The sequence below is a fragment of the Hemiscyllium ocellatum genome, chromosome 37 (assembly GCF_020745735.1).
Source record: "Hemiscyllium ocellatum isolate sHemOce1 chromosome 37, sHemOce1.pat.X.cur, whole genome shotgun sequence".
Classification (NCBI taxonomy): Eukaryota; Metazoa; Chordata; class Chondrichthyes; order Orectolobiformes; family Hemiscylliidae; genus Hemiscyllium; species Hemiscyllium ocellatum.
The window spans coordinates 33,967,037-33,994,821 of NC_083437.1; the positions used below are offsets into that span (position 1 = coordinate 33,967,037).

General features: G+C 42.3%; 1 protein-coding gene across 1 annotated transcript in view; it reads left to right on the forward strand.

The window, feature by feature from the left end:
• Positions 1–527: 527 nt before the first annotated feature.
• The window catches only part of ttc34 (tetratricopeptide repeat domain 34), a 79,519-nt gene continuing 52,261 nt past the window's right edge, over positions 528–27,785 (forward strand). The window contains exons 1-2 of the mRNA XM_060851954.1: positions 528–667; positions 14,720–16,348. Coding sequence (XP_060707937.1) covers positions 528–667; positions 14,720–16,348 — 1,769 coding nt within the window. The remainder of the gene's footprint in view (positions 668–14,719; positions 16,349–27,785) is intronic.

Below are 27,785 nucleotides of genomic sequence, written 5' to 3' on the forward strand. Positions count from 1 at the left end.
TGGAAATTAAAGCCCAATCAATTGAGTTGTCATAGTCTTACCAGTCATCTTTCTCATTAAAGAGAGAGATGACTGGTGGTGCTTTAACCTGTGAGTCATCATACCTCCTGTGGGGGAACAGGTTGAGAAGGAGAATCCTTCGTGGTAACCTCAGCCAATGATGGGAATTGGGTCCACTCTATTGGCACCACACTGCTTCACAAATCAACCATCCAACTCTTATAAGGATTTAAATGTCCTACAATATTGTGAGAAGTGAAGGAAAACTCCTTCCTGTGACCTGGCCAAAATGAATCCCTCAATCAACATCACTGAAACAAATTACTTGGTCGTCATTGTTTATAAGATTTTAAAATATACCAAGTGGCTGCCATGTTCCTAGATTGTAACTACATTTCAACAGAATTCCATTGATTGCAAAGTGCTTTGGGTATCTGAACATTGTGAAAGGTGCTATATTCATGCATTTTTTCCTTTACCAACAATAACAGTCGAGGAAATGGTTTGTTATTATTGATATCGAGGGTATGATCTTGCCCCATTTGGATCTGATGACAGACTCTGAACTGGGCAATCAGGAGAGCCAGCGCCGCGTTGTGTTTATCTGCAACCGTGGCAACGGGAGGCACGTGATCCTGAAATCGATCAGCTGGCTTGTTGCAATTATGTATCGGAACGAAAGGGGTTACAACAAGACAGGGGAAACCCCGAGAGGAAAACAGCTTACATCGGATTAGATTCGCAATCAAGGCATAAGATTGCATTTAAAAAAAAGTAAAGTTGCACATTACACTGCTACAAGTCTGAAAGACAAAGGCGGAGCCTATTCTATTCGAGTTTGAGGAAACAGTTTCAGTCGATCTGCTCTAGAAAGGTGAGTGTTTATTAAGCGAAAAAAATATCAGCAGCAATTGGACTGCACAAAATACACCGTTCAAAGGAAGGTGACTTCAAATTAAACAATGCTTTTATTCCTCAACTTGCATTTGTCACACTATTTACTAATCAAAACTTTAAAGGAAACCCGTTACCTGACCTAACGAAATTAAATGGTAGAGGAGGCTTGCAGTGTAGACGAGGGAGCAATAGGATAACAGGCAGGATATAACACTGTTGGTGTTCATTGTAATTTAATGAATGTATTCCTTATTGTCAGGGTAGTGGTAATATCAAGGAGGCCCAGCTTTAAGTCCCACGTGATCCAGAAGTGTATTATAACATTTCTGAACAGTTTTTTAAAAAATCCTGCTTTATGGATAGTGGCTGTTTTATTGGTCATTGAGTTGGAACTTTGAAAAATCCGACTTGTCCCTTTAAACTGATGAGGTTCTACTTAGACACATCTTGAGAGTAATAGTGCGCTTTAAGTTGCCCTGTGCTTAAGTATCTGACTGTTCTACAAGGTTAGAAAAGCTAGCAGGGCATTTATTAACTAAATGCAAATATTTAAGCATGTCTAATTTGGTAAATATTTTATAAACTTTGCCCAAAAGCAACATAATGGGAGGTCAAAGCAGCAACTCTGGTTTCTCGCCCCCGGGCTGAGAGCCGGTCTCCTGTATTGATGCAGTTAAAAGCATGAATGCTGCTGCTGTAATTTGTGTAACAGTTTAAAAGATTTGCCAATCATATGACAACCATTCGGTGGTTATAAAGGGATTTTGTTATTCCGTTGCGTGCTGCTTTTTTGTAAATACTCATTAAAATGGATGAACTGCAAAGTGGCTTATGACTTGGAGCCAAATTGGAATCTCTCCTATTAGTGTGAATTGGGCCTATTTAATTAGCCCGGTTAGGTACTTCTACCACACAAGGGCCAAGGCGGCTTATAAAGAGTGTACTGTGCTCAACTTTAATGTAAACTATTGAATTATATCAAAGACATTCTGTCCTAAATTAGAAAATGGACAGATGCACAGATGAGGATGAAAGGAGATTTGATGAAGGTCTTGATTTGTTATGCATACAAAAATAACCAGTCCCCAAATTCTTTCAATTAATTATTTCTTCAGAGCTATTCTCCTCCTTACACCGCTCCTTTCCAAACAAACCCTCCTGTCCGATCTTCGCCGAGCTTTTTGTTCACCATCTTTCAGACTGCTGATTTTTCAAGGGTCGCTGTAAACTGAACAAGAATGAATTTTTATTTCATACTGTTGGGGCAGTTGAGTTCGTTCTCGCGAATCTGCTTCTCTAAACTGAAGTGAGGGCGATTCTGTAGTGAATCTTTGACATGCCCTCTTTTTTTAAAAAAAAAATTGCTGATTTAAAAAGCTTTCTGCGGGAACGTGTTATATTTACTTGAGGTAGGGCCGAAGGTGACAGCGATTTTGAATTTCTGATTCCAATGGGGGAGCTCACTGCCAATGCAAAAAAAATCTCCATCAAATAACAAGTTTTGAAAGTATCCCCACAACTCATTTAATTTTGCAGACGAGAAATAATATGGGCTATTTGTTCAACAAACCACCTGTCTCTTGCAGAAATTGAATACTGTGGCGACGGCTTGGATGAGTTTCTGGTACTGAAGGGATGTGTACCTTTACACAACATGGGTGTATTACGCAGAAAAGAGCGAAGAAACAAAATGCGGATAGATGGTGTGAACAGTAACTGAATTAGCGTTGCATACACCTGGGGGTCGAATTTTAGAATACACTATTCAAGTACTAAGATTTGCGTTCAATTGTCTGAATCTGAAGATATTAATTCACCTGTTTTACGAGTGGGGGAGTCATAAGCTTTAATGCTCAAGTTGTTACTTCGACATATTATTTTATGCAGTTAAATGTTTGACCTCTGATCAACTCCCAGTGTAAGGCACAAAGTTAGAAAGTAGTTAAATGGTGATGAAAACTGGCTTGTTATATATTATTTAGGGTTCCAGTTCAGGCTCTGAAAGGGGGGAACTGAATGAAATTAATATTAGTAAGGAAATGGTATTGGAGAAATTGTTGAGATTAAAGGCAAATAAATCCTCAGTCTGAGAGTATACATCCCAAAGTACTTAAGGAAATGGCCCTAGAAATAATTGATACAATGATGGTCAGCTCTGGAACAGTTCCAATGTACTGGAAGGTAACTAATGTAACCTCTTATTTTGAAGGAGTTAGAGAGAAGAAAGGGAATTATAGAGTAATTAGCCTGATTTTGGTAGTGGGGCAAAACGCTAGAGGCTGTTATTTTACAAAAAGTCATAGCTCTTGGAAAACCGTGACAGAATCAAACAGAGACAGCATGGATTTAGAAAAAGGAAATTTGATACTTGACAAATCTCGAACTTTTCAAGGATATAATTAGCAGAGTTGATGGTAAGCCAGTAGATGTGGCTTGCCTGGGCTTTCAGAAAGGCTTTGGTGAAGCACATGAGATTGGGGGTAATATATTGACATGGACAGAGAACTGGTTGGCAGACAGGAAACAGTAGAAGTAAGTGGATCTTTTTCAGGGTGGAAGACAGTGAAGTGGGATATCACACAGATCAGTGCCAGAAGCCTAACTATTCACAATATATATTAATGATCTAGATGAGGGAACAAAATGTAATTTCTCCAAGTTTGTAGCTGACACAAATCTGGATGGGAGGGTGAACAGTGATGTGGATGCAGAGATGCTTTAGTATAATTTGGACGAGTTGAGTGAGTGGTAAAAAATGCATTGGAAGAGGAAGTGTAATGTGGATAAATGAATTATCTACTATAGTAGCAAAAACAGGCAGATTATCATCTGAATGGTGATGGATTGGGAAAGGGAGGTACAAAGAGACCTGTTCATTCTTGTACGTCATTTGCTGCAAGAAAGCATACAGGTGCAGCAGAAGGTAAAGAAGTCAAATGGTATGTTGACCTTCAAAATGAGAGAATTTGAATACAATGGCAGGAATGTCTTGCTGCAATTGTATATAGCCTTCGTGAGATCACACCTGGAGTACTGTGTGCAGTTTTGGTCTCCTTATCTGAAGAAGAGTGTTCTAGTTATATAGGGAGTGCACTAACTGTACAGGCAAGGACTGATTCGGGATAGTCAACGTGGCTTTGTGTGTGGGAAATCATGTCTCACAAACTTGATTGAGTTTTTTGAAGAAGTAACAAAGAAGATTGATGAGGGCAGAGCAGTAGATGTGATCTATATGGACTTCAGTAAGGCTTTCGACAAGGTTCCCCATGGGAGACTGATTAGCAAGGTTAGATCTCAAGAAGGGAGAACTAGCCATTTGGATACGGAACTGGCTTGAAGGTAGAAGACAGAGGGTGGTGGTGGAGGGTTGTTTTTCAGACTGGAGGCCTGTGACCAGTGGAGTGCCACAAGGATCGGTACTGGGCCCCTATACTTTTTGTCATTTACATAAATGATTTGGATGCGAGCATAAGAGTTACAGTTAGTAAGTTTGCAGATGACACCAAAATTGAAGGTGTAATGGACAGCGAAGAGGGTTACCTCAGATTACAACAGGATCTTGACCAGATGGGCCAATGGGCTGAGAAGTGGCAGATGGAGTTTAATTCAGATAAATGCGAGGTGCTGCATTTTGGGAAAGCAATTCTGAGCAGGACTTATAAACTTAATGGTAAGGTCTTAGGGCGTGTTGCTGAACAAAGAGACCTTGGAGTACATGTTCATAGCTCCTTGAAAGTGGGGTCACAGGTAGATAGGATAGTGAAGAAGGCATTTGGTATGCAATCCTTTATTGGTCAGAGTATTGAGTACAGGAGTTGGGAGGTCATGTTGCAGCTGTACAGGACATTGGTTAGGCCACTGTTAGAATATTGCGTGCAGTTCTGGTCTCCTTCCTATCGGAAAGATGTTGTGAAACTTGAAAGGATTCAGAAAAGATTTACAAGGATTTTGACAGGGTTGGAGGAGCTGAGCTACAGGGAGAGGCTGAACAGGCTGGGACTGTTTTCCCTGGAGCATTGGAGGCTGAGGGGTGATCTTATAGAGGTTTACAAACTTATGAGGGGCATGGATAGGATAAATAGACAAAGTCTTTTCCCTGGAGTTGGGGAGTCCAGAACAAGAGGGAATAGGTTTAGGGTGAGAGGGGAAAGATATAAGAGAGACCTAAGGGGCAACTTTTTCACGCAGAGGGTGGTATGTGTATGGAATGAGCTGCCAGAGGATGTGGTGGAGGCTGGTACAATTGCAACATTTAAGAGGCATTTGGATGGGTGTATCAATAGGAAGGGTTTGGAGGGATATGGGCCGACTGCTGGCAGGTAGGACTAGATTGGGTTGGGATATCTGGTCAGCATGGATGGGTTGGACCGAAGGATCTGTTTCCATGCTGTACATCTTTATGACTCTACTGGACTGATTCCTGGGATGGAAGGACTGAAATATGATTAAGAATATATTCAGTAGAGTTTAGAAGAATGTAGGGGTATTTCATAGAAACCTATAATATTACAGCGCGATTAGACATGGTAAAACCAGGAGTCACAATTTAAGGATACTGGGGAGTCGTTTAGAACAGTTGAAGAGAAGTTTCTTCACCGAGGCTGAGCCTGTGAAATTCTCTGTCACAAAGTGATTGATCAAAGTTTGTGAGAAGATTTGTAGCTCGGGTGCTCGTTATTGTGGTTCTGTTCGTCGAGCTGGGAATTTGTGTTGCAGATGTTTCATCCCCTGTCTAGGTGACATCCTTCGTGCTTGGGAGCCTCCTGTGAAGCGCTTCTGTGATCTTTTCTCCAGCATTTATAGTGGTTTGAATCTGTCGCTTCCGGTTGTCAGTTCCAGCTGTCCGCTGCAGTGGCCGGTATATTGGGTCCAGGTTGATGTGCTTGTTTATGGCACTCATCCACTGATTCAATCAACAAACACATCGACCTGGACCCAATATACCGGCCACTGCAGCGGACAGCTGGAACTGACAACCGGAAGCGACAGATTCAAACCACTATAAATGCCAGAGAAAAGGTCACAGAAGCATTTCACGGAGGCTCCCAAGCACTGAGGATGTCACCTAGACAGGGGACAAAACGTCTGCAACATAAATTCCCAGCTCGGCGAACACAACCACAACACAAAGTGGTTGAAGCCAAAACATCTGATGTTTTCAAGGAGATATAGTTCTTGGGGCTAAAGGGATCAAAGGGTCTGGGGAGAAAGACCATGATCATGGCAGAGCAGGTTCAAAGGGCTGCATGGACTACTCCAATTTTAATGTTCTTTATTGATCAGCCTGAAGGATGGAAAGCAGTAAACCACAGCAAAGCATTCTGGAAATAGTGAAGACCTCAGTCTATGAAACTAGAGGTGAAACCTGCATGGCAATTACCATTTTCTTTTGAAAACCACGCTACTGAGAATTGTATTAATGCAATGGGGACATGAAGTGCATCACCATGATAAACATTGCATTGTTTTAGTTTCCTTATTTTTCCAAAGGACTGCATATTACATGCCTAGCTTGATATTTTCTGTGGGGTTGGGGTGGTTACAAAATAGTGCCCAACCATTTTGATGTCAGATATGTCATATGGTATGTCCATTCAGTGCACTGAGCTGATGCTCAGCATGAAGTTACTGTCGTTATTTCCCCTCTTTAAAAAACAAGTGTAGGAAACTACAGGGCCTCGTGTGGTTGAGGAAAGCCATTTATTGGTCTAATCAAAAAGGATTCTTGTAAGTTAACAAATATAGTTCCCTGCAATGTTACAAGCATTGTGCTAGTGATAGATATGTGAGAGACTTTGAAGACCAGTTTGTTTGGTCAAGATTCCAAGTTATTCAGCCCACCAGTCCAATGACCTCATCTTAGGTGGTACTTCTGACTGACATTGATATTTTTTTCATTATATACATTCCCTCATTATTTACACAGTTGTATAATAATTAAATTTACCAATATCACATTTCCATCAGTTTCCTATGAAAACTTCTTATTTTACAAATTCAAGGAATACAGAGTTATCTTCAGATTTGAGATCTGAGGTTTGGTGAAAGACTATTGCCTCTGATATTGTTCTTAATGGTGTCTAAGACATACAATTCACTTTGAGCTGGAGGATATTTAATCTCTTGGAAATCCTTCAAGGAAGACACTCATCCTGCCTCTTTCAGTGCCTGATTCTCTGAAACTGTCAATTTCTACCATGCGGTCTCTTGAAACATTGAGCATTGGTCATCCCTTTTCAGTGACAACTTATTTAGAATTGTGCACACATCATCTTGAATCTGTCAGCAATATTTTTCTTTCTCAGTGTGCTTATAAACTTTCTACTTCAACATGTTGATTGGCTTAGATTCTCTTTCCATTCAGTAATTTGCATTATTGGTGAAACCAACATGTTTGCTTTTTCAACTCTGCTATTTTAAGGACTTCTTGCAGCTTGGCATGATCTCTCTCGGTTACTGCATATTCTTTCTGGGAAAACAATCAAATAATTTGCTTGAACATGTCCTATTTGAATCACATCTGACATCAGATTCAAATGTCATAGCCATTTGTTCACAAAGCTGTGTTACACTCCGTTTCTTCAGTTATAGATTTGTCAAATGGAGTATGCTGTTCATTGACTATTGTATTGAAAACCTTACTGGCTCTTGCAGTCTGAGTACTCTACACTGTTGATGCTACCAACATTTCCCACTCCCAATCCAGTAAAGTCACAAGTTCCCACCTCATTTCTTGTGCCAACGTTTTGTTTAGGTTACATGATGTGTCTAGGAAGATTTATGTAATAGTCTGCCAGCTGTCCTATGACCATTTCTTGATTGGCTGTTCCATAACTTTACATTTTTTAACTTGCGTTATTTGATGATTAAGGGCAAGGTATGTTTCCTACTCAAATAAGAATTCTTGATTATGAAGTATTTATAAGTTCTCTCCCATTTGATATCCACTGGAGAGTTGCTTGTAGCATATCATTTAATCTTGAGTATTATGTAGTTGCATTTTGATTGTAAGCAGTGTTTTCTTAACTGTTGCTCGCAATCTGACTTGACTCACTCACCATTTATCCACTTGCCAAAATGCAAGACCTGGATCCTCTAATTTTGAAAAGATAATTTTCCGTTTTCTTCTGTTTCAGACTGTTCTACCTTATTAACCTCTGTGTTGGTAGCTATTTGCTTTCTTGCTTTTCTCAAGCAATGTTCCATTTCTGCCCATTTTTTTGAAAGCCCTATTGTGAAAAATAATTCACTTTTTAAATTGCTGACAGTGCCTGATGCCTGTCCAAGTCACTTTATTGGTTTTTCCTGTGTCATTTGTGATTTTTATCTTAACAATCAAGTGGAATTTGCTGATCTCCTACATCATGGTCGTTCTTCTCTTGGGATTGTCTTTAGAGTCATTGAGATGTGCAACACGGACACCGGTCCAACTTGTCCATGCCGACCAAATATCCTAACCTAATCTGGTCCCATTTCCCAGCACTTGGTCTATATCCCTCTAAACTTTTCCTATTCATATACCCATCCAAATGCTTTTTAAATGCTGTAATTTTACCCGTGACCATATACGTACCACCCTCTGTGAAAACATTGTCCCTTAAGCCCCTTTTATATCTTTCTCCTCTCACACTAAACCTATGCCCTCTAGTTCTAGACTCTCCCATTCTGGGGAATAGACCTTGTCTATTTGTCCTATCCATGATTTTATAGATGTCTATAAGGCCAGCTTCCAATACTCCAGGGAAAACAGCCACAGCCTATTTAACCTCTCCCTATAGCTCAAGTTCTCCGACCCTGGCAATATCGTTGTAAATAATTTCTGAACTTCTTCAAGTTTCACAACATCCTTCTGATAGGAATTGGACCAGAATTGCATGCAATATTCCAAAAGTGGCCTAACCAGTGTCCTGTACAGCTGCAATATGACCTCCCAACTCCTATACTCAATTCTCTGACCAATAAAAGAAGCATACCAAACACCACCTTCACTATCCTATCTACCTGCGACTCTATTTCATGGAACTATTATTGACCATCTGAATGACTTTCTTTAGTCAAGTCTTCTTTGGAGTGGACTATGATAAATTTGACAGAATCATCAGCAACTCCTAAACAATTTCCTCTATGAACATAATCTTAGTCACCATAGTTACAGTTCTCCATTTATCTGTAAAGATTTTTAATGACAACACCCTTCAATTCCACTGAATCCTGAATTCTTGTATAAAATATTTGCTCTTTCCAGCATTTTATTTTAGTTCATAGATTGAAATAATTGTCAAAGGCTTTTTGTGACTCTTCATAGGTACCTGTTTTTAATTCTTGTTGATGTCATACCTCACCAAGACTCCCAACTGTGTATAGCAGTGAATTTATTTGTTCTGCTTCTGATTTATCTTTATAATTTAGTAGCTGTTCCAGATCTCAATTTTTTTTTCTCCCTACAATGTCCAATTCTGTCTTATTTGGCCCATTTCTGAAATTGTCTTGTCAACGTTATTTCTGATGTTAAATCCAGTTCTAAGTATCAATAACAAGTTACAGGTGATATTGATGTTATTAAACATTTTGAAGAAAAACTAGATATTTGGTCTCACTCATTTTGATAACAATGTTCTGCTCATATCACCTCATCATAATGAGTGGAGCTTCTGACCCTGTATGAGTCTGAAATTGTTAATACCACATAAGAAGTGTAGTTTGCCAAATTACATTAAACGATACCCGATCCACTGGTTTATGGAGATGTTTATCCAATGCTATTTTTGAAGAACAAGTTCGCTGGGTTATAGTCAAGGAAAGCATCAAGCAAATAAATATACCTTGTTATATGCACTCCCTACCCCCAAAAAGGGTTCATTGACTCGTCAAAATGATGTTCATTCCAGTTATTTTGTGATGGTGATGGTAACAACCCAAATGTTCTTTCAATGTATGACTCTATGACACAACTGATCTGGAATTGTTCCCAGTCTTATCACTAATAAGTTGGAATAAGTTGCAATTTTAGAATTTAATGTGCCTGACCACATTATAAATGCATCCTCCAGTGGCCATTGAGTCCTGGCTGGAACCTGAACAGAGATTTTCTGGCTTAAGTCAGGATACTACCCAATACACCTCAAGATGTTCCGCAGTTGAATAGATTAGGATATTCACTTTTTTATCTCTTCTATAATTAGCAATCATTGAGCAACTTTTTGGAGACCTGCTGAATGTAAGACCATTCTTCAGGTCCTGAGGGCATGCTATTGGGAAAAGAAAATGTTTAAACAGATTTTTAAACTAGCTGGCCACCAGGGAGTTAAGGTTCTTTTGAACTACATCATTAGCTAGGTTCTCTTTGGGTCTTCAAATATAATAAATACATTAGCAGGGGCACTGTCTTTACAAAACATTTGGTATGCTAGCATTTTAATTGGAGGTAGAAAATAAGTGGAAGAGATCTGTGTAAGCTTCAGCCTAACAGCAAGAACTTACATTCTTTCTGCAACACTCAGTTTATGACAAAATCTAAGATGCTGACATTGTGAGCACCTATTTTTTTTTTTGGCTATTTCTTGCTGAACTCATTAAATGACATTTTTCATAAATATAGTTGCACATTCATTTCTTTAAATGAGCAAATATTATAATGTCAGTGTGACTTTTTTTTTAATGATTTGAAGCATCTGGCTCATTTCTTACTCGTGAAGATTTTTCCAAATTGTATTGCTTCACTACCATGGCTACAAATGTCAGTGATAGTATATTAATACTCTACATATTAATGAATCATAGTGTTACTTTCACCAGGATATCTTGTCTTTTATTGGAGAACATTTTTATCTTTTCAAAGGAGGGGACTGATGTGGATGAATCACGAGCAAAACAAAATTTTGCTTATGTCTAATTGTCCTTCAGATCTTCTTGTGAGCCACACTCTTAAATGTCTGCAATCCACGTGGTGTAGTTAAACCTACAAAACTGGGGAAAGTTTGACCCGGCAACCATAAAGGAATACCATCATGTTTGAAGTTAAGTTGGAGTGCGACTTGAAGGTGGTGGTAATGGTGCTTGCATTGTCCTCCACTTTCTAGGCAGTACACATCATGATTTGGATATTGCAGGGACCCAAGCAAGTTGTCTTGCATATGATATGCACTACCACTATTGTATATGCATGGGGTGCTAATTGAGCAGAGGTGGGACTATTACAAATCGGATGGTCGATACCTGGGCAGGACTGGAACCAATGTCCTTGGGCGTGCTTTTGCTAATGCTATTGGGGAGGCTATAACTAATGTGGCAGAGGGATGGGAACCAAATGAGGTGGTGAGTGGACAGTAAAGAGGCAATAACTAAAGCCTGTAAGGAGCTAGACAATGAAGTCAGTGACTAAGGGGAAGAGTAGGCAGGGAGCAGAAAATGAACGCAGCGAGTGTTAAAGTGGAGATTTGAGAAAGCCCAGGGGATCCCTTGTGGACTCAGACCTGTAAGCCTCTTTCTCTTGGTTCGTGTCAGAGATTGTACACTTTGGAAATGTGGAATAAAACCCTCTTTGGGGTTTTTAGTTTAGACACTTTAGTTTTAGTCATCCCCTTTTATGCACTAATAGTATCACTATTACAACATAACACTGATACCTATAGGTTAAACTAACTAGGTTCTAATAACTTAGGAGAGTAGGGTACCAGCTGTTCAAGTGCCCCAGCAGGCTACTCCAATGAACTGATATAAAGTGGCTTCCTTTACACAAAAGTTTACAAAAACATTGCATGTTCTTAATTAGACAGATAATTATTGAAAGATAATTTTTAAGGAAGAAAAGTTGATTGGCACATCTGTGTGAGCTCGACTGATCACTCCTACAGGCCTTGAACTATCCATCAGGTGGGAGAAACAAATCCGGCTGAGTTAGGCATCTGCTGGTGACATAATTTCCTATAAAGAAGTACCAGTTGAAATTAAGTGGGAGGTGTCATAAGGTAGCTTTCCACAGCTCGCATTTCTGATATCATTGTTTTACAAAATGGCTTCTTAGCAAGGGGCAAACTTTTAACCATAAAATGGCTTCCTGACAGATTGTGTCAGAATCTCTTCAATGTTAGGTTTAGAATAATTTTAAGCTGGGAGCAGATTCTTGCTTTTTATCTGAAGCACAGAATCATTCTGTACCTGAGGCTGAAATGTTACTGCAAGGTTGTATTTAAAATGATTAATTAGTCTCAAATTAAACTTCTTAATTTCAATTTTATGTTTCAAATTTAAATAAGACATAAGATCTGACGAGTTAGAGTTGACAGTGGGACGGTCTGTAGAGTCTGCTGCAAGAACAGCAAGTAAGTTAAGGCTTCATCAATATTACCTTTTAACAGAGTTTGTATTTAATAACTGGTAATGGCTACTCAATATCATCATAAAGTCTCATAATGCAATTAAATTCAATCCATAGCAGCTAAGCACTAAGAGTTAATTTTCTACAGCCTCGACACTAAAATGGTCTCTCTCTCTCTCTCTCTCTCTCTCTCTCTCTCTAATGTCCATTTGAACCCTCAAGTCAGGGTTTTGTAACAGCAAAGATTTTTTTGTGTCTGCCCCGCTTGCAAGGGGTAAAAAGAATCCATTATAATTAACAGCATTTGACTATTAATTACAAAGTTTTTGATAGTACCGAATTTTGTTTCCAGGTCAGAATCAAACAGGCATTGATTTCATAAGGGAATGGCTGTGAATGTTATCACTTGGTGTCCTGTTCACACAGATTCACCGATGCTAAGGCATCCCGTTATCACTTAGTGAGCCCAGGTGTCCCAATCTTCTGCATTCCTTAAGTTTCCCCCTTTTTCTGAGCCTTCCTGCCTAAGTGTGTTTTATTATTCAGCATTACAGTTTAGTCTAAATGTTTAAAGACAAGTTTTAAGGCTATAGACTTTCTCAACGGTGGTCTGAGGTGTGCTTGTTTTAATGGGTAGTAGGTAAGGCAGATGAACTTAGGGCTTGGATTAGTACCTTGGAGTGTGATGTTATTGCTATTGCTGAGACTTGGCTGAGGGAAAGGCAAGATTGGCAACTAAATATCCCAGGATATAGATGCTTCAGGTGGGATAGAGAGGAAGGTGAAAGAGGTGGCGGAGTTGCATTACTGGTCAGACAGGATATCACAGCTATCCTTAAGGAGGGCACTATGGAGGACTCAAGCAGTAAGGCAATATGTACAGAGTTCAGAAATAGGAACGGTGTGGTAACAATGCTGGGGCTGTACTCCAAGTCTCCCAAAACAGAGGTGCAATTTTGTAGACAGGTTATGAAAAGATATCGGAGCAACAGGATGGTGGTGGTGAGAGATTTTAATTTTCCCAACATTGACTCGGATTCACTTAGTGTTAGAGGTTTAGATGGAGCAGAATTTATAAGGAGCATCCAGGCGGGTTTTATAGAATAATATGTAAATAGTCTAATTCAAGAAGGGACCATACCAGACCTGGTGTTAGGGAATAAACCCAACCAAATGGCTGAAGTTTCATTAGGGAAATACTCTGGGAATAGTGACCACAATTTGGAAGTTTTAGAATACTCGTGGACAAAGATGAGTGTGGTCCTAAAGAAAAATTGCTAAATTGAATTAGGTCAATGAGAGCAAAATTTGGCAGAAACTGTGGGCTGTGGATTGGGAGCAGCTGTTTGAGGGTAAATCCACATTTGATATGTGGGAGGCTTTGAAAGAGAGATTCACTGGCGTCCAGGACAGACCTGTCTCTGTGAAAATGGGGGTTAGAAATGCCAAGATTAGGAAACTGTGGATGTTAGGTAAAATTATGACATAAGTAAGAGGAAAAAGGAAGAATACATAAGATTTAGATGACTGAAAACAGACAAAGCTTTGGAAAAATATTGGAAAAGTAGGACTAATCAAACTAATTAAGAGGGCTCCAAGGGATGATGAAATATCTTTCGCAAACAGGTTTAAGGACAATCCTTAACCCTTAACCAAGAGGGTAACTAGAGAAAGGATTGGCCCACTCAAGGACAAAGTAGGGAATTAATGCGTGGAGTCAGAGAAAATGGATGAGATCCTTCAGTACTTTGCTTTGATATTTCATGAGGAGAGGGACATGACGGATGTTGAGGTTACAGATCGATGGTTGATTACTTTAGGTAAAGTCAGCATAAGGAGGGAGCAAGTGTGGATATTCTAAAAGGCATTAAGATGGACAAGTCCCCAGATCTGGATGGGATCTGATGTAAATTCTAACTTTTGAGCATCTACTTTTTGCACTTTCATTGAATAGCTAAGGTTGCCCTTCTAAAAATCATCACCAAATGTCCAGTTTCTCATTCCCAAAGTGCTCTAATTGTCAGAACTGCCTTGAATTACTTCCTCCTCACAAATTTTGAAATCAAATGTTCACTTCAAATGTTCCCTTCTTTGTCCGATATCCAACACCTGTGCAATCTTCTTTTAAATCGACTTTTCTTTCCTTCCTGATGATGGAAAGCGATTAAAAATTTGTTCACCTGTTGTGTTTCACTGTGTATCACATCCGCACACACACATCATAGAAAAGATAAGTCAGCCAACTCGTTCCGTCGTTGGGTTTCTGGTATTCTTGACTTAGTGTGATGCACTATGGGCTTATACAAATGGTCAGCTCATGTGTGGGCCAGGAAACTGACAGGATCGTGTGGGAAGTCTGTTTTATACTTCAAACCTAAAGAGTTTGATGGTGAGTCAGGTGGTAAAACTTGTGTCATATCCGGTCCCCATCAGGTTAAAATTGCTTTGTCGTGATGGTTCTTCGTCAGTCTAATCCACAAATTTTTCATTTCTCATTTTTCCTAGGTTTGGTTTCATCTGCACGTATGTAAATCTCTGGCATGCTGGTTTGGTGTTGGTGATGTCTGAAGAGGAGCTGCCTGCCTGGCTCTGCACCAAAGGGGACCAGTACCTGGCCAGTGGCTCCCTGTCCGATGCTGCCGCCTGTTACACCTCCGCTTTCACCCTGAGCGCCGAGACAACCGTGCAGCATGTCAAGTCCTTGGGGGAACCGGGCCTAGGTAACCTGTTGACAGTGTTGGAAAGCTGGTGTGCCAGCCAGAGCTGGGTGCCAAGCCAGGGTGGAGGAGGAGGAGGTGGCGCCGGCAGCGAGCCTGCAGTCGAAGCCCCCGTCAGTGCCGGAGTGGCCGCCATCTTCCTGTCAGCGCTGAGCCCGGGCAACCTGACGGCGTCGGTGCTGAAGATGGACATGCTGCTGAGGAGCGGGCGGCATCAGGAGGCGGTGAGCCACTGTAATGCCCTGCTCAATGCCCACCCGAGCCACTCGCTGGCGTTGCTGCTGACCAGGGCCCTGGCCTGGGTCCTGTCTGAGCGGCACTCGGCCAACGGTGTGATGGACTACATGCAGGCATTCGGCAAGCGGCGGGAAGAGACCGTGGCGTTCGTCGTCCACCGCCAGAAGCGAGACTTGCCGCAGATCGTTCGCGCCTTCGCCCGTTACCTCTCACTGCATGAAGGAAGGCCTCAGCAGCAGCAAGATGGCCGCGGTGCCGAGCTGCTCGCCGATTGCCGCCGTTTCCTCGAGCTCGTGGCACCTCGTGAAGTTGGCGCGTGCCCCTTCGAAAAGCAGCGGTTGGAGGAAAGCGCGGGAATCCCGGAGCTTGCGCCACCCGCGACCGTTGACAGGATGATGCCCAAAGAGGAGAAGGAGGCCCTCACCGCCAGGGGCGACCCAGACTGGGAACTGGTTCACGATTTGATGTCGGCCCTCAGCAGCGGAGCCTCACGTCAGCCCCGGGCACCACACGGCGTGCTGGAGCTGGCCAAGCGTTTTGTCGAGGCCCGCTTCTCAGAGTACAGGCAGGTGGTGCGCCGCCGCCCTGACCTGCGATCCGACGGCGGAGCCGAGCTCCTGCGTCCCGCCCTCCGAGTGCTCCGGCTGTTGGTCGGCATGGAGCCGGAGGCCAGGCGGGAGTCGGAGATACGGCTGGCCGACTGCATGCTCCTCTGTGGGGACGTGCAGGGTGCGCTGCGGCTGTGCCAGCGCCTGATCGTGGCCGACCCAACCAACTACCACAGCACCCTCCTCGTCCTCCGTGGGTTCTGCCACCTACACGGCGGGGACTTGGCGCAGGCCCTCGAGGACTTCCAGTCCACCCTGGGGCACGGCCTGCCGCATCCTGGGAGCTGTGTCAAGGCCATGTGCGGCCGAGGCCTGGTGCGGATGTTATCCGGCAGCCCTTACCTGACGGCCTTGGACTATATCACCGCCAGCAGGCTGCGGCTGGACGAAGTGGCCTTCCTCGTGAAGTCCTACGTGCCCTGGAACCAGCGCGGCCTCCTCTATAAGGTGCTGCAGGAAGAAGCGCAGAAAATCCTTCAGAAGAAATCCTCCAGCCCCTTGGGGGCCACTGCTGTTGTAAGGAAAAAGAGATGTGGGGAGCATGGAAGCCAAGGCTACCCTTTCAAAGAAGGGTACTGCTGTCTCTTAGTCAAAAGAATACTGTCTCTAACATTGTACCATCAAGTTATATTTCTTTCTTGTTGGTGTGTCTACATATACGTAGGACTTCTGCTGTGGAATACACACATGGCTCTGAAGAGAGATGCCCATTTCTTTCATGCTGTGTGATTCCAATCAAAGAATCTAAAACATGGGGCCATAGTCTTCCCAATAAAATAACTCATTGTTTAGGAAAGAAATTCCTTTGGGCGGCATGGTGGCACAGTGATTAGTGCTGCTGCCTCATAGCGCCAAAGACCCGGGTTCAATTCCTGCCTCAGGCGAATGTCTGTCTGTGTGGAGTTTGCACGTTCTCCCCGTGTCTGCGTGGGTTTCCTCCGGGTGCTCCGGTTTCCTCCCACAGTCCAAAGATGTGCAAGTCAGGTGAATTGGCCATGTTGAATTGCTCGTAGTGTTAGGTGAAGGGGTTGTGCTTCAGCTGGTCGGTGTGGACTTATTGGGCCAAAGGGCCTGTTTCCACACTGCAAGTAATCTAATCTAATCTACTTCACTCCATAAGGGTTTGTACCTTTTTTGGAAGTTATCGATTCATCTTCAAACACATCCACAGCTGGATTGACTTTTTTTTTAATTTCCAGCAAATCCAAGGGAGGGATTGAGGAAGCAGGTAGGAGAGTGGGGTCGAACGCCCCCCCCCCCAAGAGCAGCCTTATTAGAAAAGAATGGGCCAAATGGTCTGCAGCTCCAGTTTCTTTTGTCTGGGTCTGTTGTAAATTAGCTGAAAATGTGTCGCTGGAAAAGCGCAGCAGGTCAGGCAGCATCCAAGGAACAGGAAATTCGATGTTTCGGGAATCCTGAAGAAGGGCTTATGCCCAAAATGTCGAATGTTTTGTTCCTTGGATGCTGCCTGACCTGCGCTTTTCCAGCAACACATTTTCAGCTCTGATCTCCAGCATCTGCAGACCTCACTTTCTCCTCTGTTGTAAATTAATTCATAGAAATTTGACTAGTCAGCAGCTTGTTCACACAGTGAAAGATAACAGGTGTACAAATCTTTATTCAATTTCCACCACCAGGAAGGAAGGAAACAGCCGAGTAGTCAGTGAGGGTAATGTTGTGTGATCAGACAGTGAAGTGAAGGGTAGGGATTTGATCAAAAAAATTGGAGGGAGAAATAATATACTCCACTCCCTGTGGTGTCCGCCTATCCCCGAGCAGCTCAAGGGTGTTGGTGGACACCACATGCTCTTTCTCCAAAGGCACCTGGACTTGAACGTGACCATGGAAGAGGGGCAGGCAATCAGCCTTAACGACTCCCTCCACAGTCCACTGCCTGGACCAGTTTGGCCAGGGCCAGGAGCATAGTCAGCATCTCTTATTGTACTAAAGGATGATTAGATGGGGGATGTGTCAGATCTGTGGTCTCCAACATGTAGATCGTGATTGACTGGTTGATCACTGATTTTCTGTCAATTGATCTTATCACTCGCGTGTTCCTTTTGCTTTGTACATGTTGATTGTCATGCCATGCATGACATCTACTTCTTGACACTGCACAACTAGAGAAAAATATGATGCAACAAGCTGGCATGCATTCGTTGAAGCATAAAGTAATTATTTTTGTGATGGCAATGCAAACAAAAGGAATCCATGTGTGAAGCCTGGATGTTACAGTACTAGAAATACCAGAGGTTATCTAGTTTGCTGTGTCCATGCAGATTCTCTGCAGAGCAACTCCAGTCTATTCTTCAATTCTTCAGCTGGTTGTCTAATGGGTCTATATAGGGTGAAGAGAAATTAAGGGGAACACTACTGCACTTCCTATGTCCTAGCAAAGCAAGCTGACCAAGAGCCCGGAAAGCAAATAGAGACCACAAAAATGACTTCCCATGTCCCCACTCTTGAAAGCAGCCAGTTATGTTCTGGATGTTCCAGAAGCAAGGATCCAGAGGCCTACCTGCATTGTGACTAATGACAGAGGGATGTCGCAAATTACAAGATTAATTTTTAATTCATTTGTGGGATATGGGCATTGCTGGCTGGCCAGCATTTATTGCCTGTTCCTAGTTGTCTTTGAGAAAATGGTGGTGAGCTCTGTCTTGAACTGATGTTGTCCAGTATAGTTAGGGAGGAATTCCAGAATTTTGTCTTGAAGACATTCAAAGGAATGATGATCCATTTGGAATGGTTAGTGGCTTGGAGGGAAGTTTGCAGCTGTTGGTGTTTACTATGTATCTGCTGCCCTGATCGTTCAAGATGACAGTGGTTGAGAGTTTAGAGGGTGCTATCTAAGGATCTTTAGTGAATTTCAGCAGTGCATCGGGTAGATGGTAACAAACTGCTGCTGCTGACTGTTGGTAGTAGAGGGAATGAATGTTTGTAAATTGTGGTGCTAATCAGTTAGGCTACTTTTTGTCCTGAATGATGTTAAACTACTTGAATGTTATTGGAGCTGCACTCATCCAGGCATCACATGCTTCTGACTTGTAGTTTGTAAATGGTGGACAGGAACTTCAGAATCCTTAAGGGGGAGGGTGTGCAGCCAGAAGTCTTGGTACACATTGGCACCAATGACATAGGTAGGAAGAGGGGTGGGGAGGTCATTCAAGAGCTCAGGGAGTTAGGCTGGAAGCTAAAAGCTAGGACAGACAGAGTCGTCATCTCTGGGTTGTTGCCGGTGCCACGTGACAGTGAGGCAAGGAATAGGGAGAGAGTGCAGTTGAACACGTGGCTGCAAGGATGGTGTAGGAGGGAGGGCTTCAGGTATTTGGACAATTGGACTGCATTCTGGGGAAGGTGGGACCTGTACAAACAGGACGGGTTGCACCTGAACCAGAAGGGCACCAATATCCTGGGGGGTAGGTTTGCTAGCACTCTTCAGGGGGGTTTAAACTAATTTGGCAGGGGGATGGGATCCGGACTTGTAGTCCAGCAAGTAAGCTAGATGTTTGTCAGGATGTCCAAGAATGTAGGGAGGCTGTGGAGAAGGTAGCACTGACAGGGAATACTTGCGGACACAGAGATGGGCTCAAGTGCGTATACTTCAACGCAAGGAGTATCAGAAATAAGGTGGGTGAACTTAAGGTGTGGATCGGTACCTGGGACTACGATGTTGTGGCCATCACGGAAACGTGGATAGATGAGGGACAGGAATGGTTGTTGGAGGTTCCTGGTTACAGATGTTTCAGTAAGATTAGGGAGGGTGGTAAAAAAGGAGGGGGAGTGGCATTGCTAATTAGAAATGGTATAACGGCTGCAGAAAGGAAGTTTGAGGGGGATCTGCCTTTGAAGGTAGTATGGACTGAAGTCAGAAATAGGAAAGGTGCAGTCACCTTGTTGGGTGTTTACTATAGGCCCCCCAATAGCAGCAGAGATGTGGAGAAACAGATTGGGAAACAGATTTTGGAAAGGTGCAGAAGCCACAGGGTCGTAGTCATGGGCGACTTCAACTTCCCAAATATTGATTGGAAGCTCTTTAGATCAAGTAGATTGGATGGAGCGGTGTTTGTGCAGTGTGTCCAGGAAGCTTTTCTAACTCGGTACGTAGATTGTCCAACCAGAGGGGAGGCCATATTGGATTTGGTACTCGGTAATGAACCGGGACAAGTGATGGGCTTGTTAGTGGGTGAACATTTTGGTGATGGTGACCACGATTCTGTGACTTTAGTGGGCGGCACGGGTGGCACAGTGGTTAGCACTGTTGCCTCACAGCGCCTGAAGACCCGGGTTCAATTCCCGACTCAGGCGACTGACTGTGTGGAGTTTGCACGTTCTCCCCGTGTCTGCGTGGGTTTCCTCCGGGTGCTCCGGTTTCCTCCCACAGTCCAAAGATGTGCGGGTCAGGTGAATTGGCCATGCTAAATTGCCCGTAGTGTTAGGTAAGGGGTAATGTAGGGGTATGGGTGGGTTTCGCTTCGGCGGGTCGGTGTGGACTTGTTGGGCCGAAGGGCCTGTTTCCACACTGTAAATCTAATCTAATCTAAAAAAAAAACCTTGGTTTTGGAGAGAGATAGGTGCGCACAACAGGGTAGATTTTACAATTTGGGGGAAGGGAAATTACGATGCTGTAAGACAGGATTTGAGGAGCATAAGTTGGGAGCATAGGCTGTCAGGGAAGGATGTGGTGGAAATGTGGAACTTTTTCAAGGAACAGATACGACGTGTCCTTGATATGTATGTACCTATCAGGCAGGAAAGAAATGGTCGTGTGTGGGAGCCTTGGTTGACGAGGGAGGTTGAATGTCTAGAGGAAGAAGTAGGCTTACATAAGGTTGAGGAAACAGGGTTCAGACAGAGCAGTGGAGGGATACAGGATAGCCAGAAGGGACCTGAAGAAAGGGATTAGGAGAGCTAAGAGAGGGCATGAAAAATCCTTGACGGATAGGATCAAGGATAACCCCAAGGCATTTTATGCGTATGTGAGAAATATGAGAATGACTAGAACGAGGGTAGGTCCGATCAAGGACAGTAGTGGGAGATTGTGTATTGAGTCGGAAGAGATAGGAGAGGTCTTGAATGAGTACTTTTCTTCAGTATTTACGAATGAGAGGGACCATATTATTGAAGAGGAGAGTGTGAAACGGACTGGTAAGCTAGAAGAGGTACTTGTTAGGAAGGAAGATGTGTTGAACATTTTGAACAACTTGAGGATAGACAAGTCCCCTGGGCCTGATGGGATATATCCTAGGATTATGTGGGAAGCAAGAAAGGAAATTGCAGTACCATTGGCAATGATCTTTTCGTCTTCACTGTCAACGGGGGTGGTACCAGGGGACTGGAGAGTAGCGAATGTTGTGCCCCTGTTCAAAAAAGGGAATAGGGATAACCCCGGGAATTACAGGCCAGTTAGTCTTACTTCTGTGGTAGGCAAAGTAATGGAAAGGGTACTGAGGGATAGGATTTATGAGTATCTGGAAAGACACTGCTTGATTAGGGACAGCCAGCACAGATTTGTGAAGGGTAGGTCTTGCCTTACAAGTCTTATTGAATTCTTTGAGGAGGTGACCAAGCATGTGGATGAGGGTAGAGCAGTGGATGTAGTGTACATGGATTTTAATAAGGCATTTGATAAGGTTCCCCATGGTAGGCTTATGCAGAAAGTCAGGAGGCATGGGATAGAGGGAAAGTTGGCCAATTGGATAGAAAACTGGCTAACCGGTCAAAGTCAGAGAGTGGTGGTAGATGGTAAATATTCAGCCTGGAGCCCAGTTACAAGTGGAGTTCCGCAGGGATCAGTTCTGGGTCCTCTGCTGTTTGTAATTTTTATTAATGACTTGGATGAGGGAGTCAAAGGGTGGGTCAGTAAATTTGCAGATGATATGAAGATTGGTGGAGTTGTGGACAGTAAGGAGGGCTGTTGTCGGCTGCAAAGAGACTTAGATATGATGCAGAGCTGGGCTGAGGAGTGGCAGATGGAGTTCAACCCTGCCAAGTGTGAGGTTGTCCAATGCGGAATACAGGGTTAACGGTAGGATTCTTAGTCAGGTGGAGGAACAGAGGGATCTTGGGGTCTATGTACATAGATCTTTGAAAGTTGCCACTCAGGTGGATAGAGCTTGTAAGAAGGCCTATGGTGTATTAGCGTTCATTAGCAGAGAGATTGAATTCAAGAGTCGTGAAGTGATGTTGCAGCTGTACAGGACTTTGGTTAGACCACATTTGAAGTACTGTGCAGTTCTGGTCGCCTCACTTTAGGAAAGATGTGGAAGCTTTGGAGAGGGTGCAGAGAAGATTTACCAGGATGTTGCCTGGAATGGAGAATAGGTCATACGAGGATAGGTTGAGAGTTCTTGGCCTTTTCTCGTTGGAACGGCGAAGGATGAGGGGTGACTTGATAGAGGTTTATAAGATGATCAGAGGAATAGATAGAGTAGACAGTCAGAAACTTTTTTCCCCGGGTACAACAGAGTGTTACAAGGGGACATAAATTTAAGGTGAAGGGTGGAAGGTATAGGGGAGATGTCAGGGGTGGGTTCTTTACCCAGAGAGTGGTGGGGACATGGAATGCGCTGCCCGTGGGAGTGGTAGAGTCAGAATCATTGGCGACCTTTAAGCGGCAATTGTATAGGTACATGGATGGGTGCTTAATCTAGGATAGATGTTCGGCACAACATCGTGGGCCGAAGGGCCTGTTCTGTGCTGTATTGTTCTATGTTCTACTAGGTGAAGAATGATGAACCTGAATCATGTATTAAAAAAAACAGAAATGTAGAATTTCTATGCAGAATGGGGGAAAATGAATCTCTATTCACAACTGTACAAGTTAAGATTATATGCTATATATGTCACCTGAGTACATCGATAAAAGGAGGAATTTGTCATAATATTATATCACAGCAATGTACCTAAATTCAAAGATCATTTTCCCTCCTTCAACATACAAATACCCAACAGGAATTCTCTTTATAAATGTGGCAACAAAAGGAAAGGCCTGCACTGAAGCACAATTTCACATTTACCATATCCTGGCTAAGCATGAGAAATCCTTCACAGATGGCGAAATAATTAGAGAAGCAATGACTGTGATCACTGATTCTTTATTTGACCTTATAGAGGTTTACAAAATTATGAGGGGCATGGATAGGGTAAATAGGCAAAGTCTTTTCCCTGGGGTTGGGGAGTCCAGAACTAGAGGGCATAGGTTTAGGGTGAGAGCGGAAAGATATAAAAGAGACCTATGGAGTAACTTTTTCACACAGAGGGTGGTACGTGTATGGAATGAGCTGCCAGAGGAAGTGGTGGAGGCTGGTACAATTGCAACATTTAAGACGCATCTGGATGGGTATATGAATAGGAAGAGTTTGGAGGAATATGGGCCGGGTGCTGGCAGGTGGGACTAGATTGGGTTGGGATATCTGGTTGGCATGGACGGGTTAGACCGAAGGGCCTGTTTCCATGCTGTACATCTCTATGACTGTATGACTTAAGAACAATGATGACTTAAGAACAAAGAAGTAGTAATAATGGCAACCACAGCAAGTCGCTTATTGTTTCCACAGTGGCACGCTGAATGGAATCTCTGCCCAGAGGCCTTACAGCAGCACTAGAAGGATCTGAAGGGCTATGATTGTTTCTTGCTGCAGTTCAGTGAATCCATCAACATGACAAGCTGTCTGTTTGTTTTATGTTTGTGCATATAATCTTTAAGAACACAACAAAAAAATCATGATTTGGAGGTGCCGGTGTTGGACTGAGATGTACAAAATTAAAAATCACACAACACCAGATTATAGTCGGATAGGTTTATTTGGAAGCACTAGCTCTTGGAGAGCTGCTCCTTCATCAGGTGGTTGTGCCTGATGAAAGAGGAGCACTTCAAAAGCTAGTGCTTCCAAACGTTGTGTGATTTTTAACGTTGTACAACAACAAAAAAAATCATCTTGCACATCTCTCCTTAAGGAGAGAACACGAGGTGAAGATATTCGCATTGAAATCAAAATGTATGTGCTTGAGGAAAAACTTCATGATCAAGATACTGGCTTTCACCATGAGTGATGGTGCTCCAGCTATAATTGGTGTAAATAGGGGCTTTGATTAATTTATCGGAAATGAACCTGATTTTCCCACTTGTCAATTACCATTGGATAATCCACCATGAGCATTGGACTTTGCTCATGTAGTGAAAATTGCTATTATGATTGTAAATTCAATTCGAGCAAGAGTCTTTCAACACTATTTAAGTCCTTATTTCAGTGCTACCTTTAGATAACTATTCCTCCATATTAATTGGAATTAGTTAAGTCAAGGAAAGGTCCTGCAAATCTTTATTAGATCTGATGCCTAAAATTGGTACTTAAGTAAAGGAATGAAGTGTGCATTGAGCTGTCAGACAATGTATGGTTGCTCAGTTTCTGGTTCCTTGCAGACCAACATCAAAACTGAACAGGCTGAAGGATCATAAGAAATCGGAGTGGAAGTAAGGCCATTTGGCCCATCGAGTACACTCCATTCACTAATGGCTAATGGGCATTTCAATGCCACTTACCTGCACTTAATTCCTTGCATTATTAAGAATTTATCAATCTCTGCCTTGAAGACATTTAACATCCAGCCTCCTCCATGCTCCGTGGCAGTGAATTCCACGGGTCCACCACTCTCTGGCTGAAGAAATTTCTCCTCACTTCCATTCTAAATTGATAAAAATCACAAAACACCAGGTTATAGTCCAACAGGTTTAATTGGAAGCACACTAGCTTTCGGAGCGATGCTCCTTCATCAGGTCACCTGATGAAGGAGCATCGTTCCGAAAGCTAGTGTGCTTCCAATTAAACCTGTTGGACTATAACCTGGTGTTTTGTGATTTTTAACTTTGTACACCCCAGTCCAACACCTGCATCTCCAAATCATTCTAAATTGACCCCCTCTAATTCTGAAGTTGTGTCCATGAGTCCTAGTATCCCAGCCTCATGGAAACAATTTGTGCCCACCCTTTCTAAGCCTTGCATTATCTTGTAAGTTTCTATTAGATCTCTGCTCAACCTTCTGAACTCCTAACGAATACAATCCCAAGATCCTCACTCTTTATCATATGCTGGGCCAACCATTCCAGGGATCATCCGTGTGAATCTCCGTTGGCCACGCTCCAGTGCCAGTATACCCTTCCTGATGTGTAAGACCCAAAACTGGACACAGTATTCTAAATGGGGCCTAACCAGAGCTTTATAAAGTCTCAGTAGCACCTCACTGCTTTTACATTCCAACCATCTTGAAATAAATGACATTACATTTGCTTGCTTAACCACGGACTCAGCCTGCAAGTCAACCTTTAGAGAATCTTGTCCTAGCACTCCTGGATCCCTTTGTACTTTGTCTTTATGAATTTTCTCATCGTTTATAAAATAGTCCTTACCTGTTCTTTTTTACCAAAGTGCAAGACTTCACATTTGCTCACATTGAATTTCATCAGCTGTTTCTTGGACTATTCTCCTAAACTGTCTAAATCTTTCTGTAGCCTCCACACCTCCTCAGAACTACCTGCCAGTCCACCTAACTTTATATCATTGGTGAACTTTGCCAGAATGCCCCCAGTCTCTTCATCCAGATCATTTATATATAAAAGTGAACAGCTGGGGCATCAACACTAAACCCTGTGGGACACCACTTATCACTAGCTGCCATTTTGAAAAAGAACCTTTTATCCCAACTGTCTGCCTTTTGTCAGACAGCCAATCTTCAATCCATGCCAGTAGCTCACCTCAAACACCATGGGCCCTAATTTTACTCAGCAGCCTACCATGAGGCATTTTATCAAAGGCCTTTTGGAAGTCTATGTAGATAACATCTACTGGGTTTCCCTGGTCTAACCTACTCATTACCTCATCGAAGAATTCTAACAGGTTTGTCAGGCACGACTCTCCTTACTCAATTCATGCTGACTCGTTCTAATTCAATCTGCACTTCCAAGAATTTAGAAATCTCATCCTTGACAATGGATTCTAGAATTTTATCTACAACTGAGGTTAGGCTAATCAGCCTATAATTTTCCATCCTTTGTCTTGATCCTTTCTTGAACAAAGGGGATACAACAGCGATTTTCCAATCATCTGGAACTTTCCCTGACTCCAGTGATTTCTAAAAGATTACAACCAACACCTCTGCTATTTCTTCAGCTACCTCCCTCAGAGCTGTAGGATGTAGCCCGTCTGGGCCAGGCGATTTATCAGGTTTTAGACCTTTAACTTATCAAGTACTTTCTCCTTTGTAATGGCCACTCAGAGTCACTAATATACTCACAGTTCTCAATACATTTAAATTGAAACTGAGATGATAGTCCTCCCAATTTAAACAAAAACACTACAACACTTTCAGAGTCTAGATAAAATACTTGAAAAACTCAAACAAGATATAAAATGGTTCCATCTAGAAAATCTGTTTGCACATTTAAGGTTAGCAGGGGAGTTCAAAGGGTGATTTCAAGAATTTGATGGACTGGAACAAACTGATGTTTGACTCCAATCCATTCCTTCAAGTAAATATTGTTGGGTTAGCTACCAAAATCCATCAGGAGTTGGATTTGCAAAGCAGTAGAGTTGATATGAGATAATTACTATGCAAAAACAATATTGAACTGAAATTGCAATCAGAGCGTCAGACTGAGGAAAAGTTTGCTTTGCCTCCACATACCTCCAAGAGACAGCATTCTTCAAAATGAAGATAATCAAATCCAAGCAATGTAGCGCTTCACAGTCATTTGAACTGCATATGACTAGCAGTCTCCAACTATAATGCAGACCTCCAGACAAAGGCAAATAACGTGCAACACTTGTAAGTGCACTGATTTGGTGAATAGAGCACAACTTGAATATATGCCCTCAGTTTTAGAATGATAAAGCACTGCAAATAAACTTTGTTTCCTTAAAAGTAGATCCTGTGTTGCACTTAAATTTAAAAAATGATCATGTGCTTAAATGATCATGGAGACCACTGCTTTACAGGGATCTTGGTCTTTCTTCCATCTTTGAAGACCAATCTTAGTAGACTTTAGTATAACTTGGACTGCAATGGGGTACATTGGTTGGTTGTCCAAATACTTCTAAACTGTGTGATTGTAAGCTGAAATGGAACTACAGATACAAAGAACAACAGAGCTCCACTAGTGACTAATTAATTTTGAATTAGCAACCTCTGCTTTGCAATAATGCTAATTAAAGTTTGTGAAGTGTCCTGGAGTCTGTTGCACTTAGGTTGGATTGTACTGGTTTCAGTATAACTCTTTTGGCTCAGGCTTTCACATAAATGTACTTGAAGCTAATGCAAAAATATGTAGCTATTCCTGCACACTTATTGTAACTTTGAATATTTACATCGCTACAAGAATTCAGTTATTCTGATTTTTGGAGAGTTTAAGGTTAATTTGAATTTACTCTGTCACAGGGCTTGAATATTTGTGCTTAAGGTATAATCCTGGAATATAATAGGTATTGTGTACAATGTGATTTATATAAGTTTGTATTATTGATATTTAGGTTTTGTGCATCTGAAGGGGTTAATGATTAACTTGTAAATATTTCTGTGCTATTGTGATTTGTTTTAAAACAAGTTGATAGATAAGTAACCTCAAGGAGTTTTTGCTTACATTAGGAGTTTACCACAAGGAAGATAAATAATTGTGCATTCTGATTTCAGTCAGATAATTCTTTATTTTGGGTTTTTTAAACTTGGGCAAATCTGGGGGGAGAAAAGGCTGTTTTGTTTCTGGCAGTTCAGAAATATTCGGGTGAAGGTGAATGAGTAAAGAAGTGCTCCGAAGAGATGGTGTAGATAGAAAAATGGATTGCCTTCAATCAGGAGTTTAGTAGTAGCTCCAGACTAGGAGTGTTTGGATAAAACCTTGTGTTATTTGAAGTTGAAACTCCAATATACAAATACCCCAGGGAAAGGTTTATCAGATTTTCCAGCCTGGGTGTTGAAGTCACAGTTAGATTAAATTTAATAAGATGTTAAGAAATG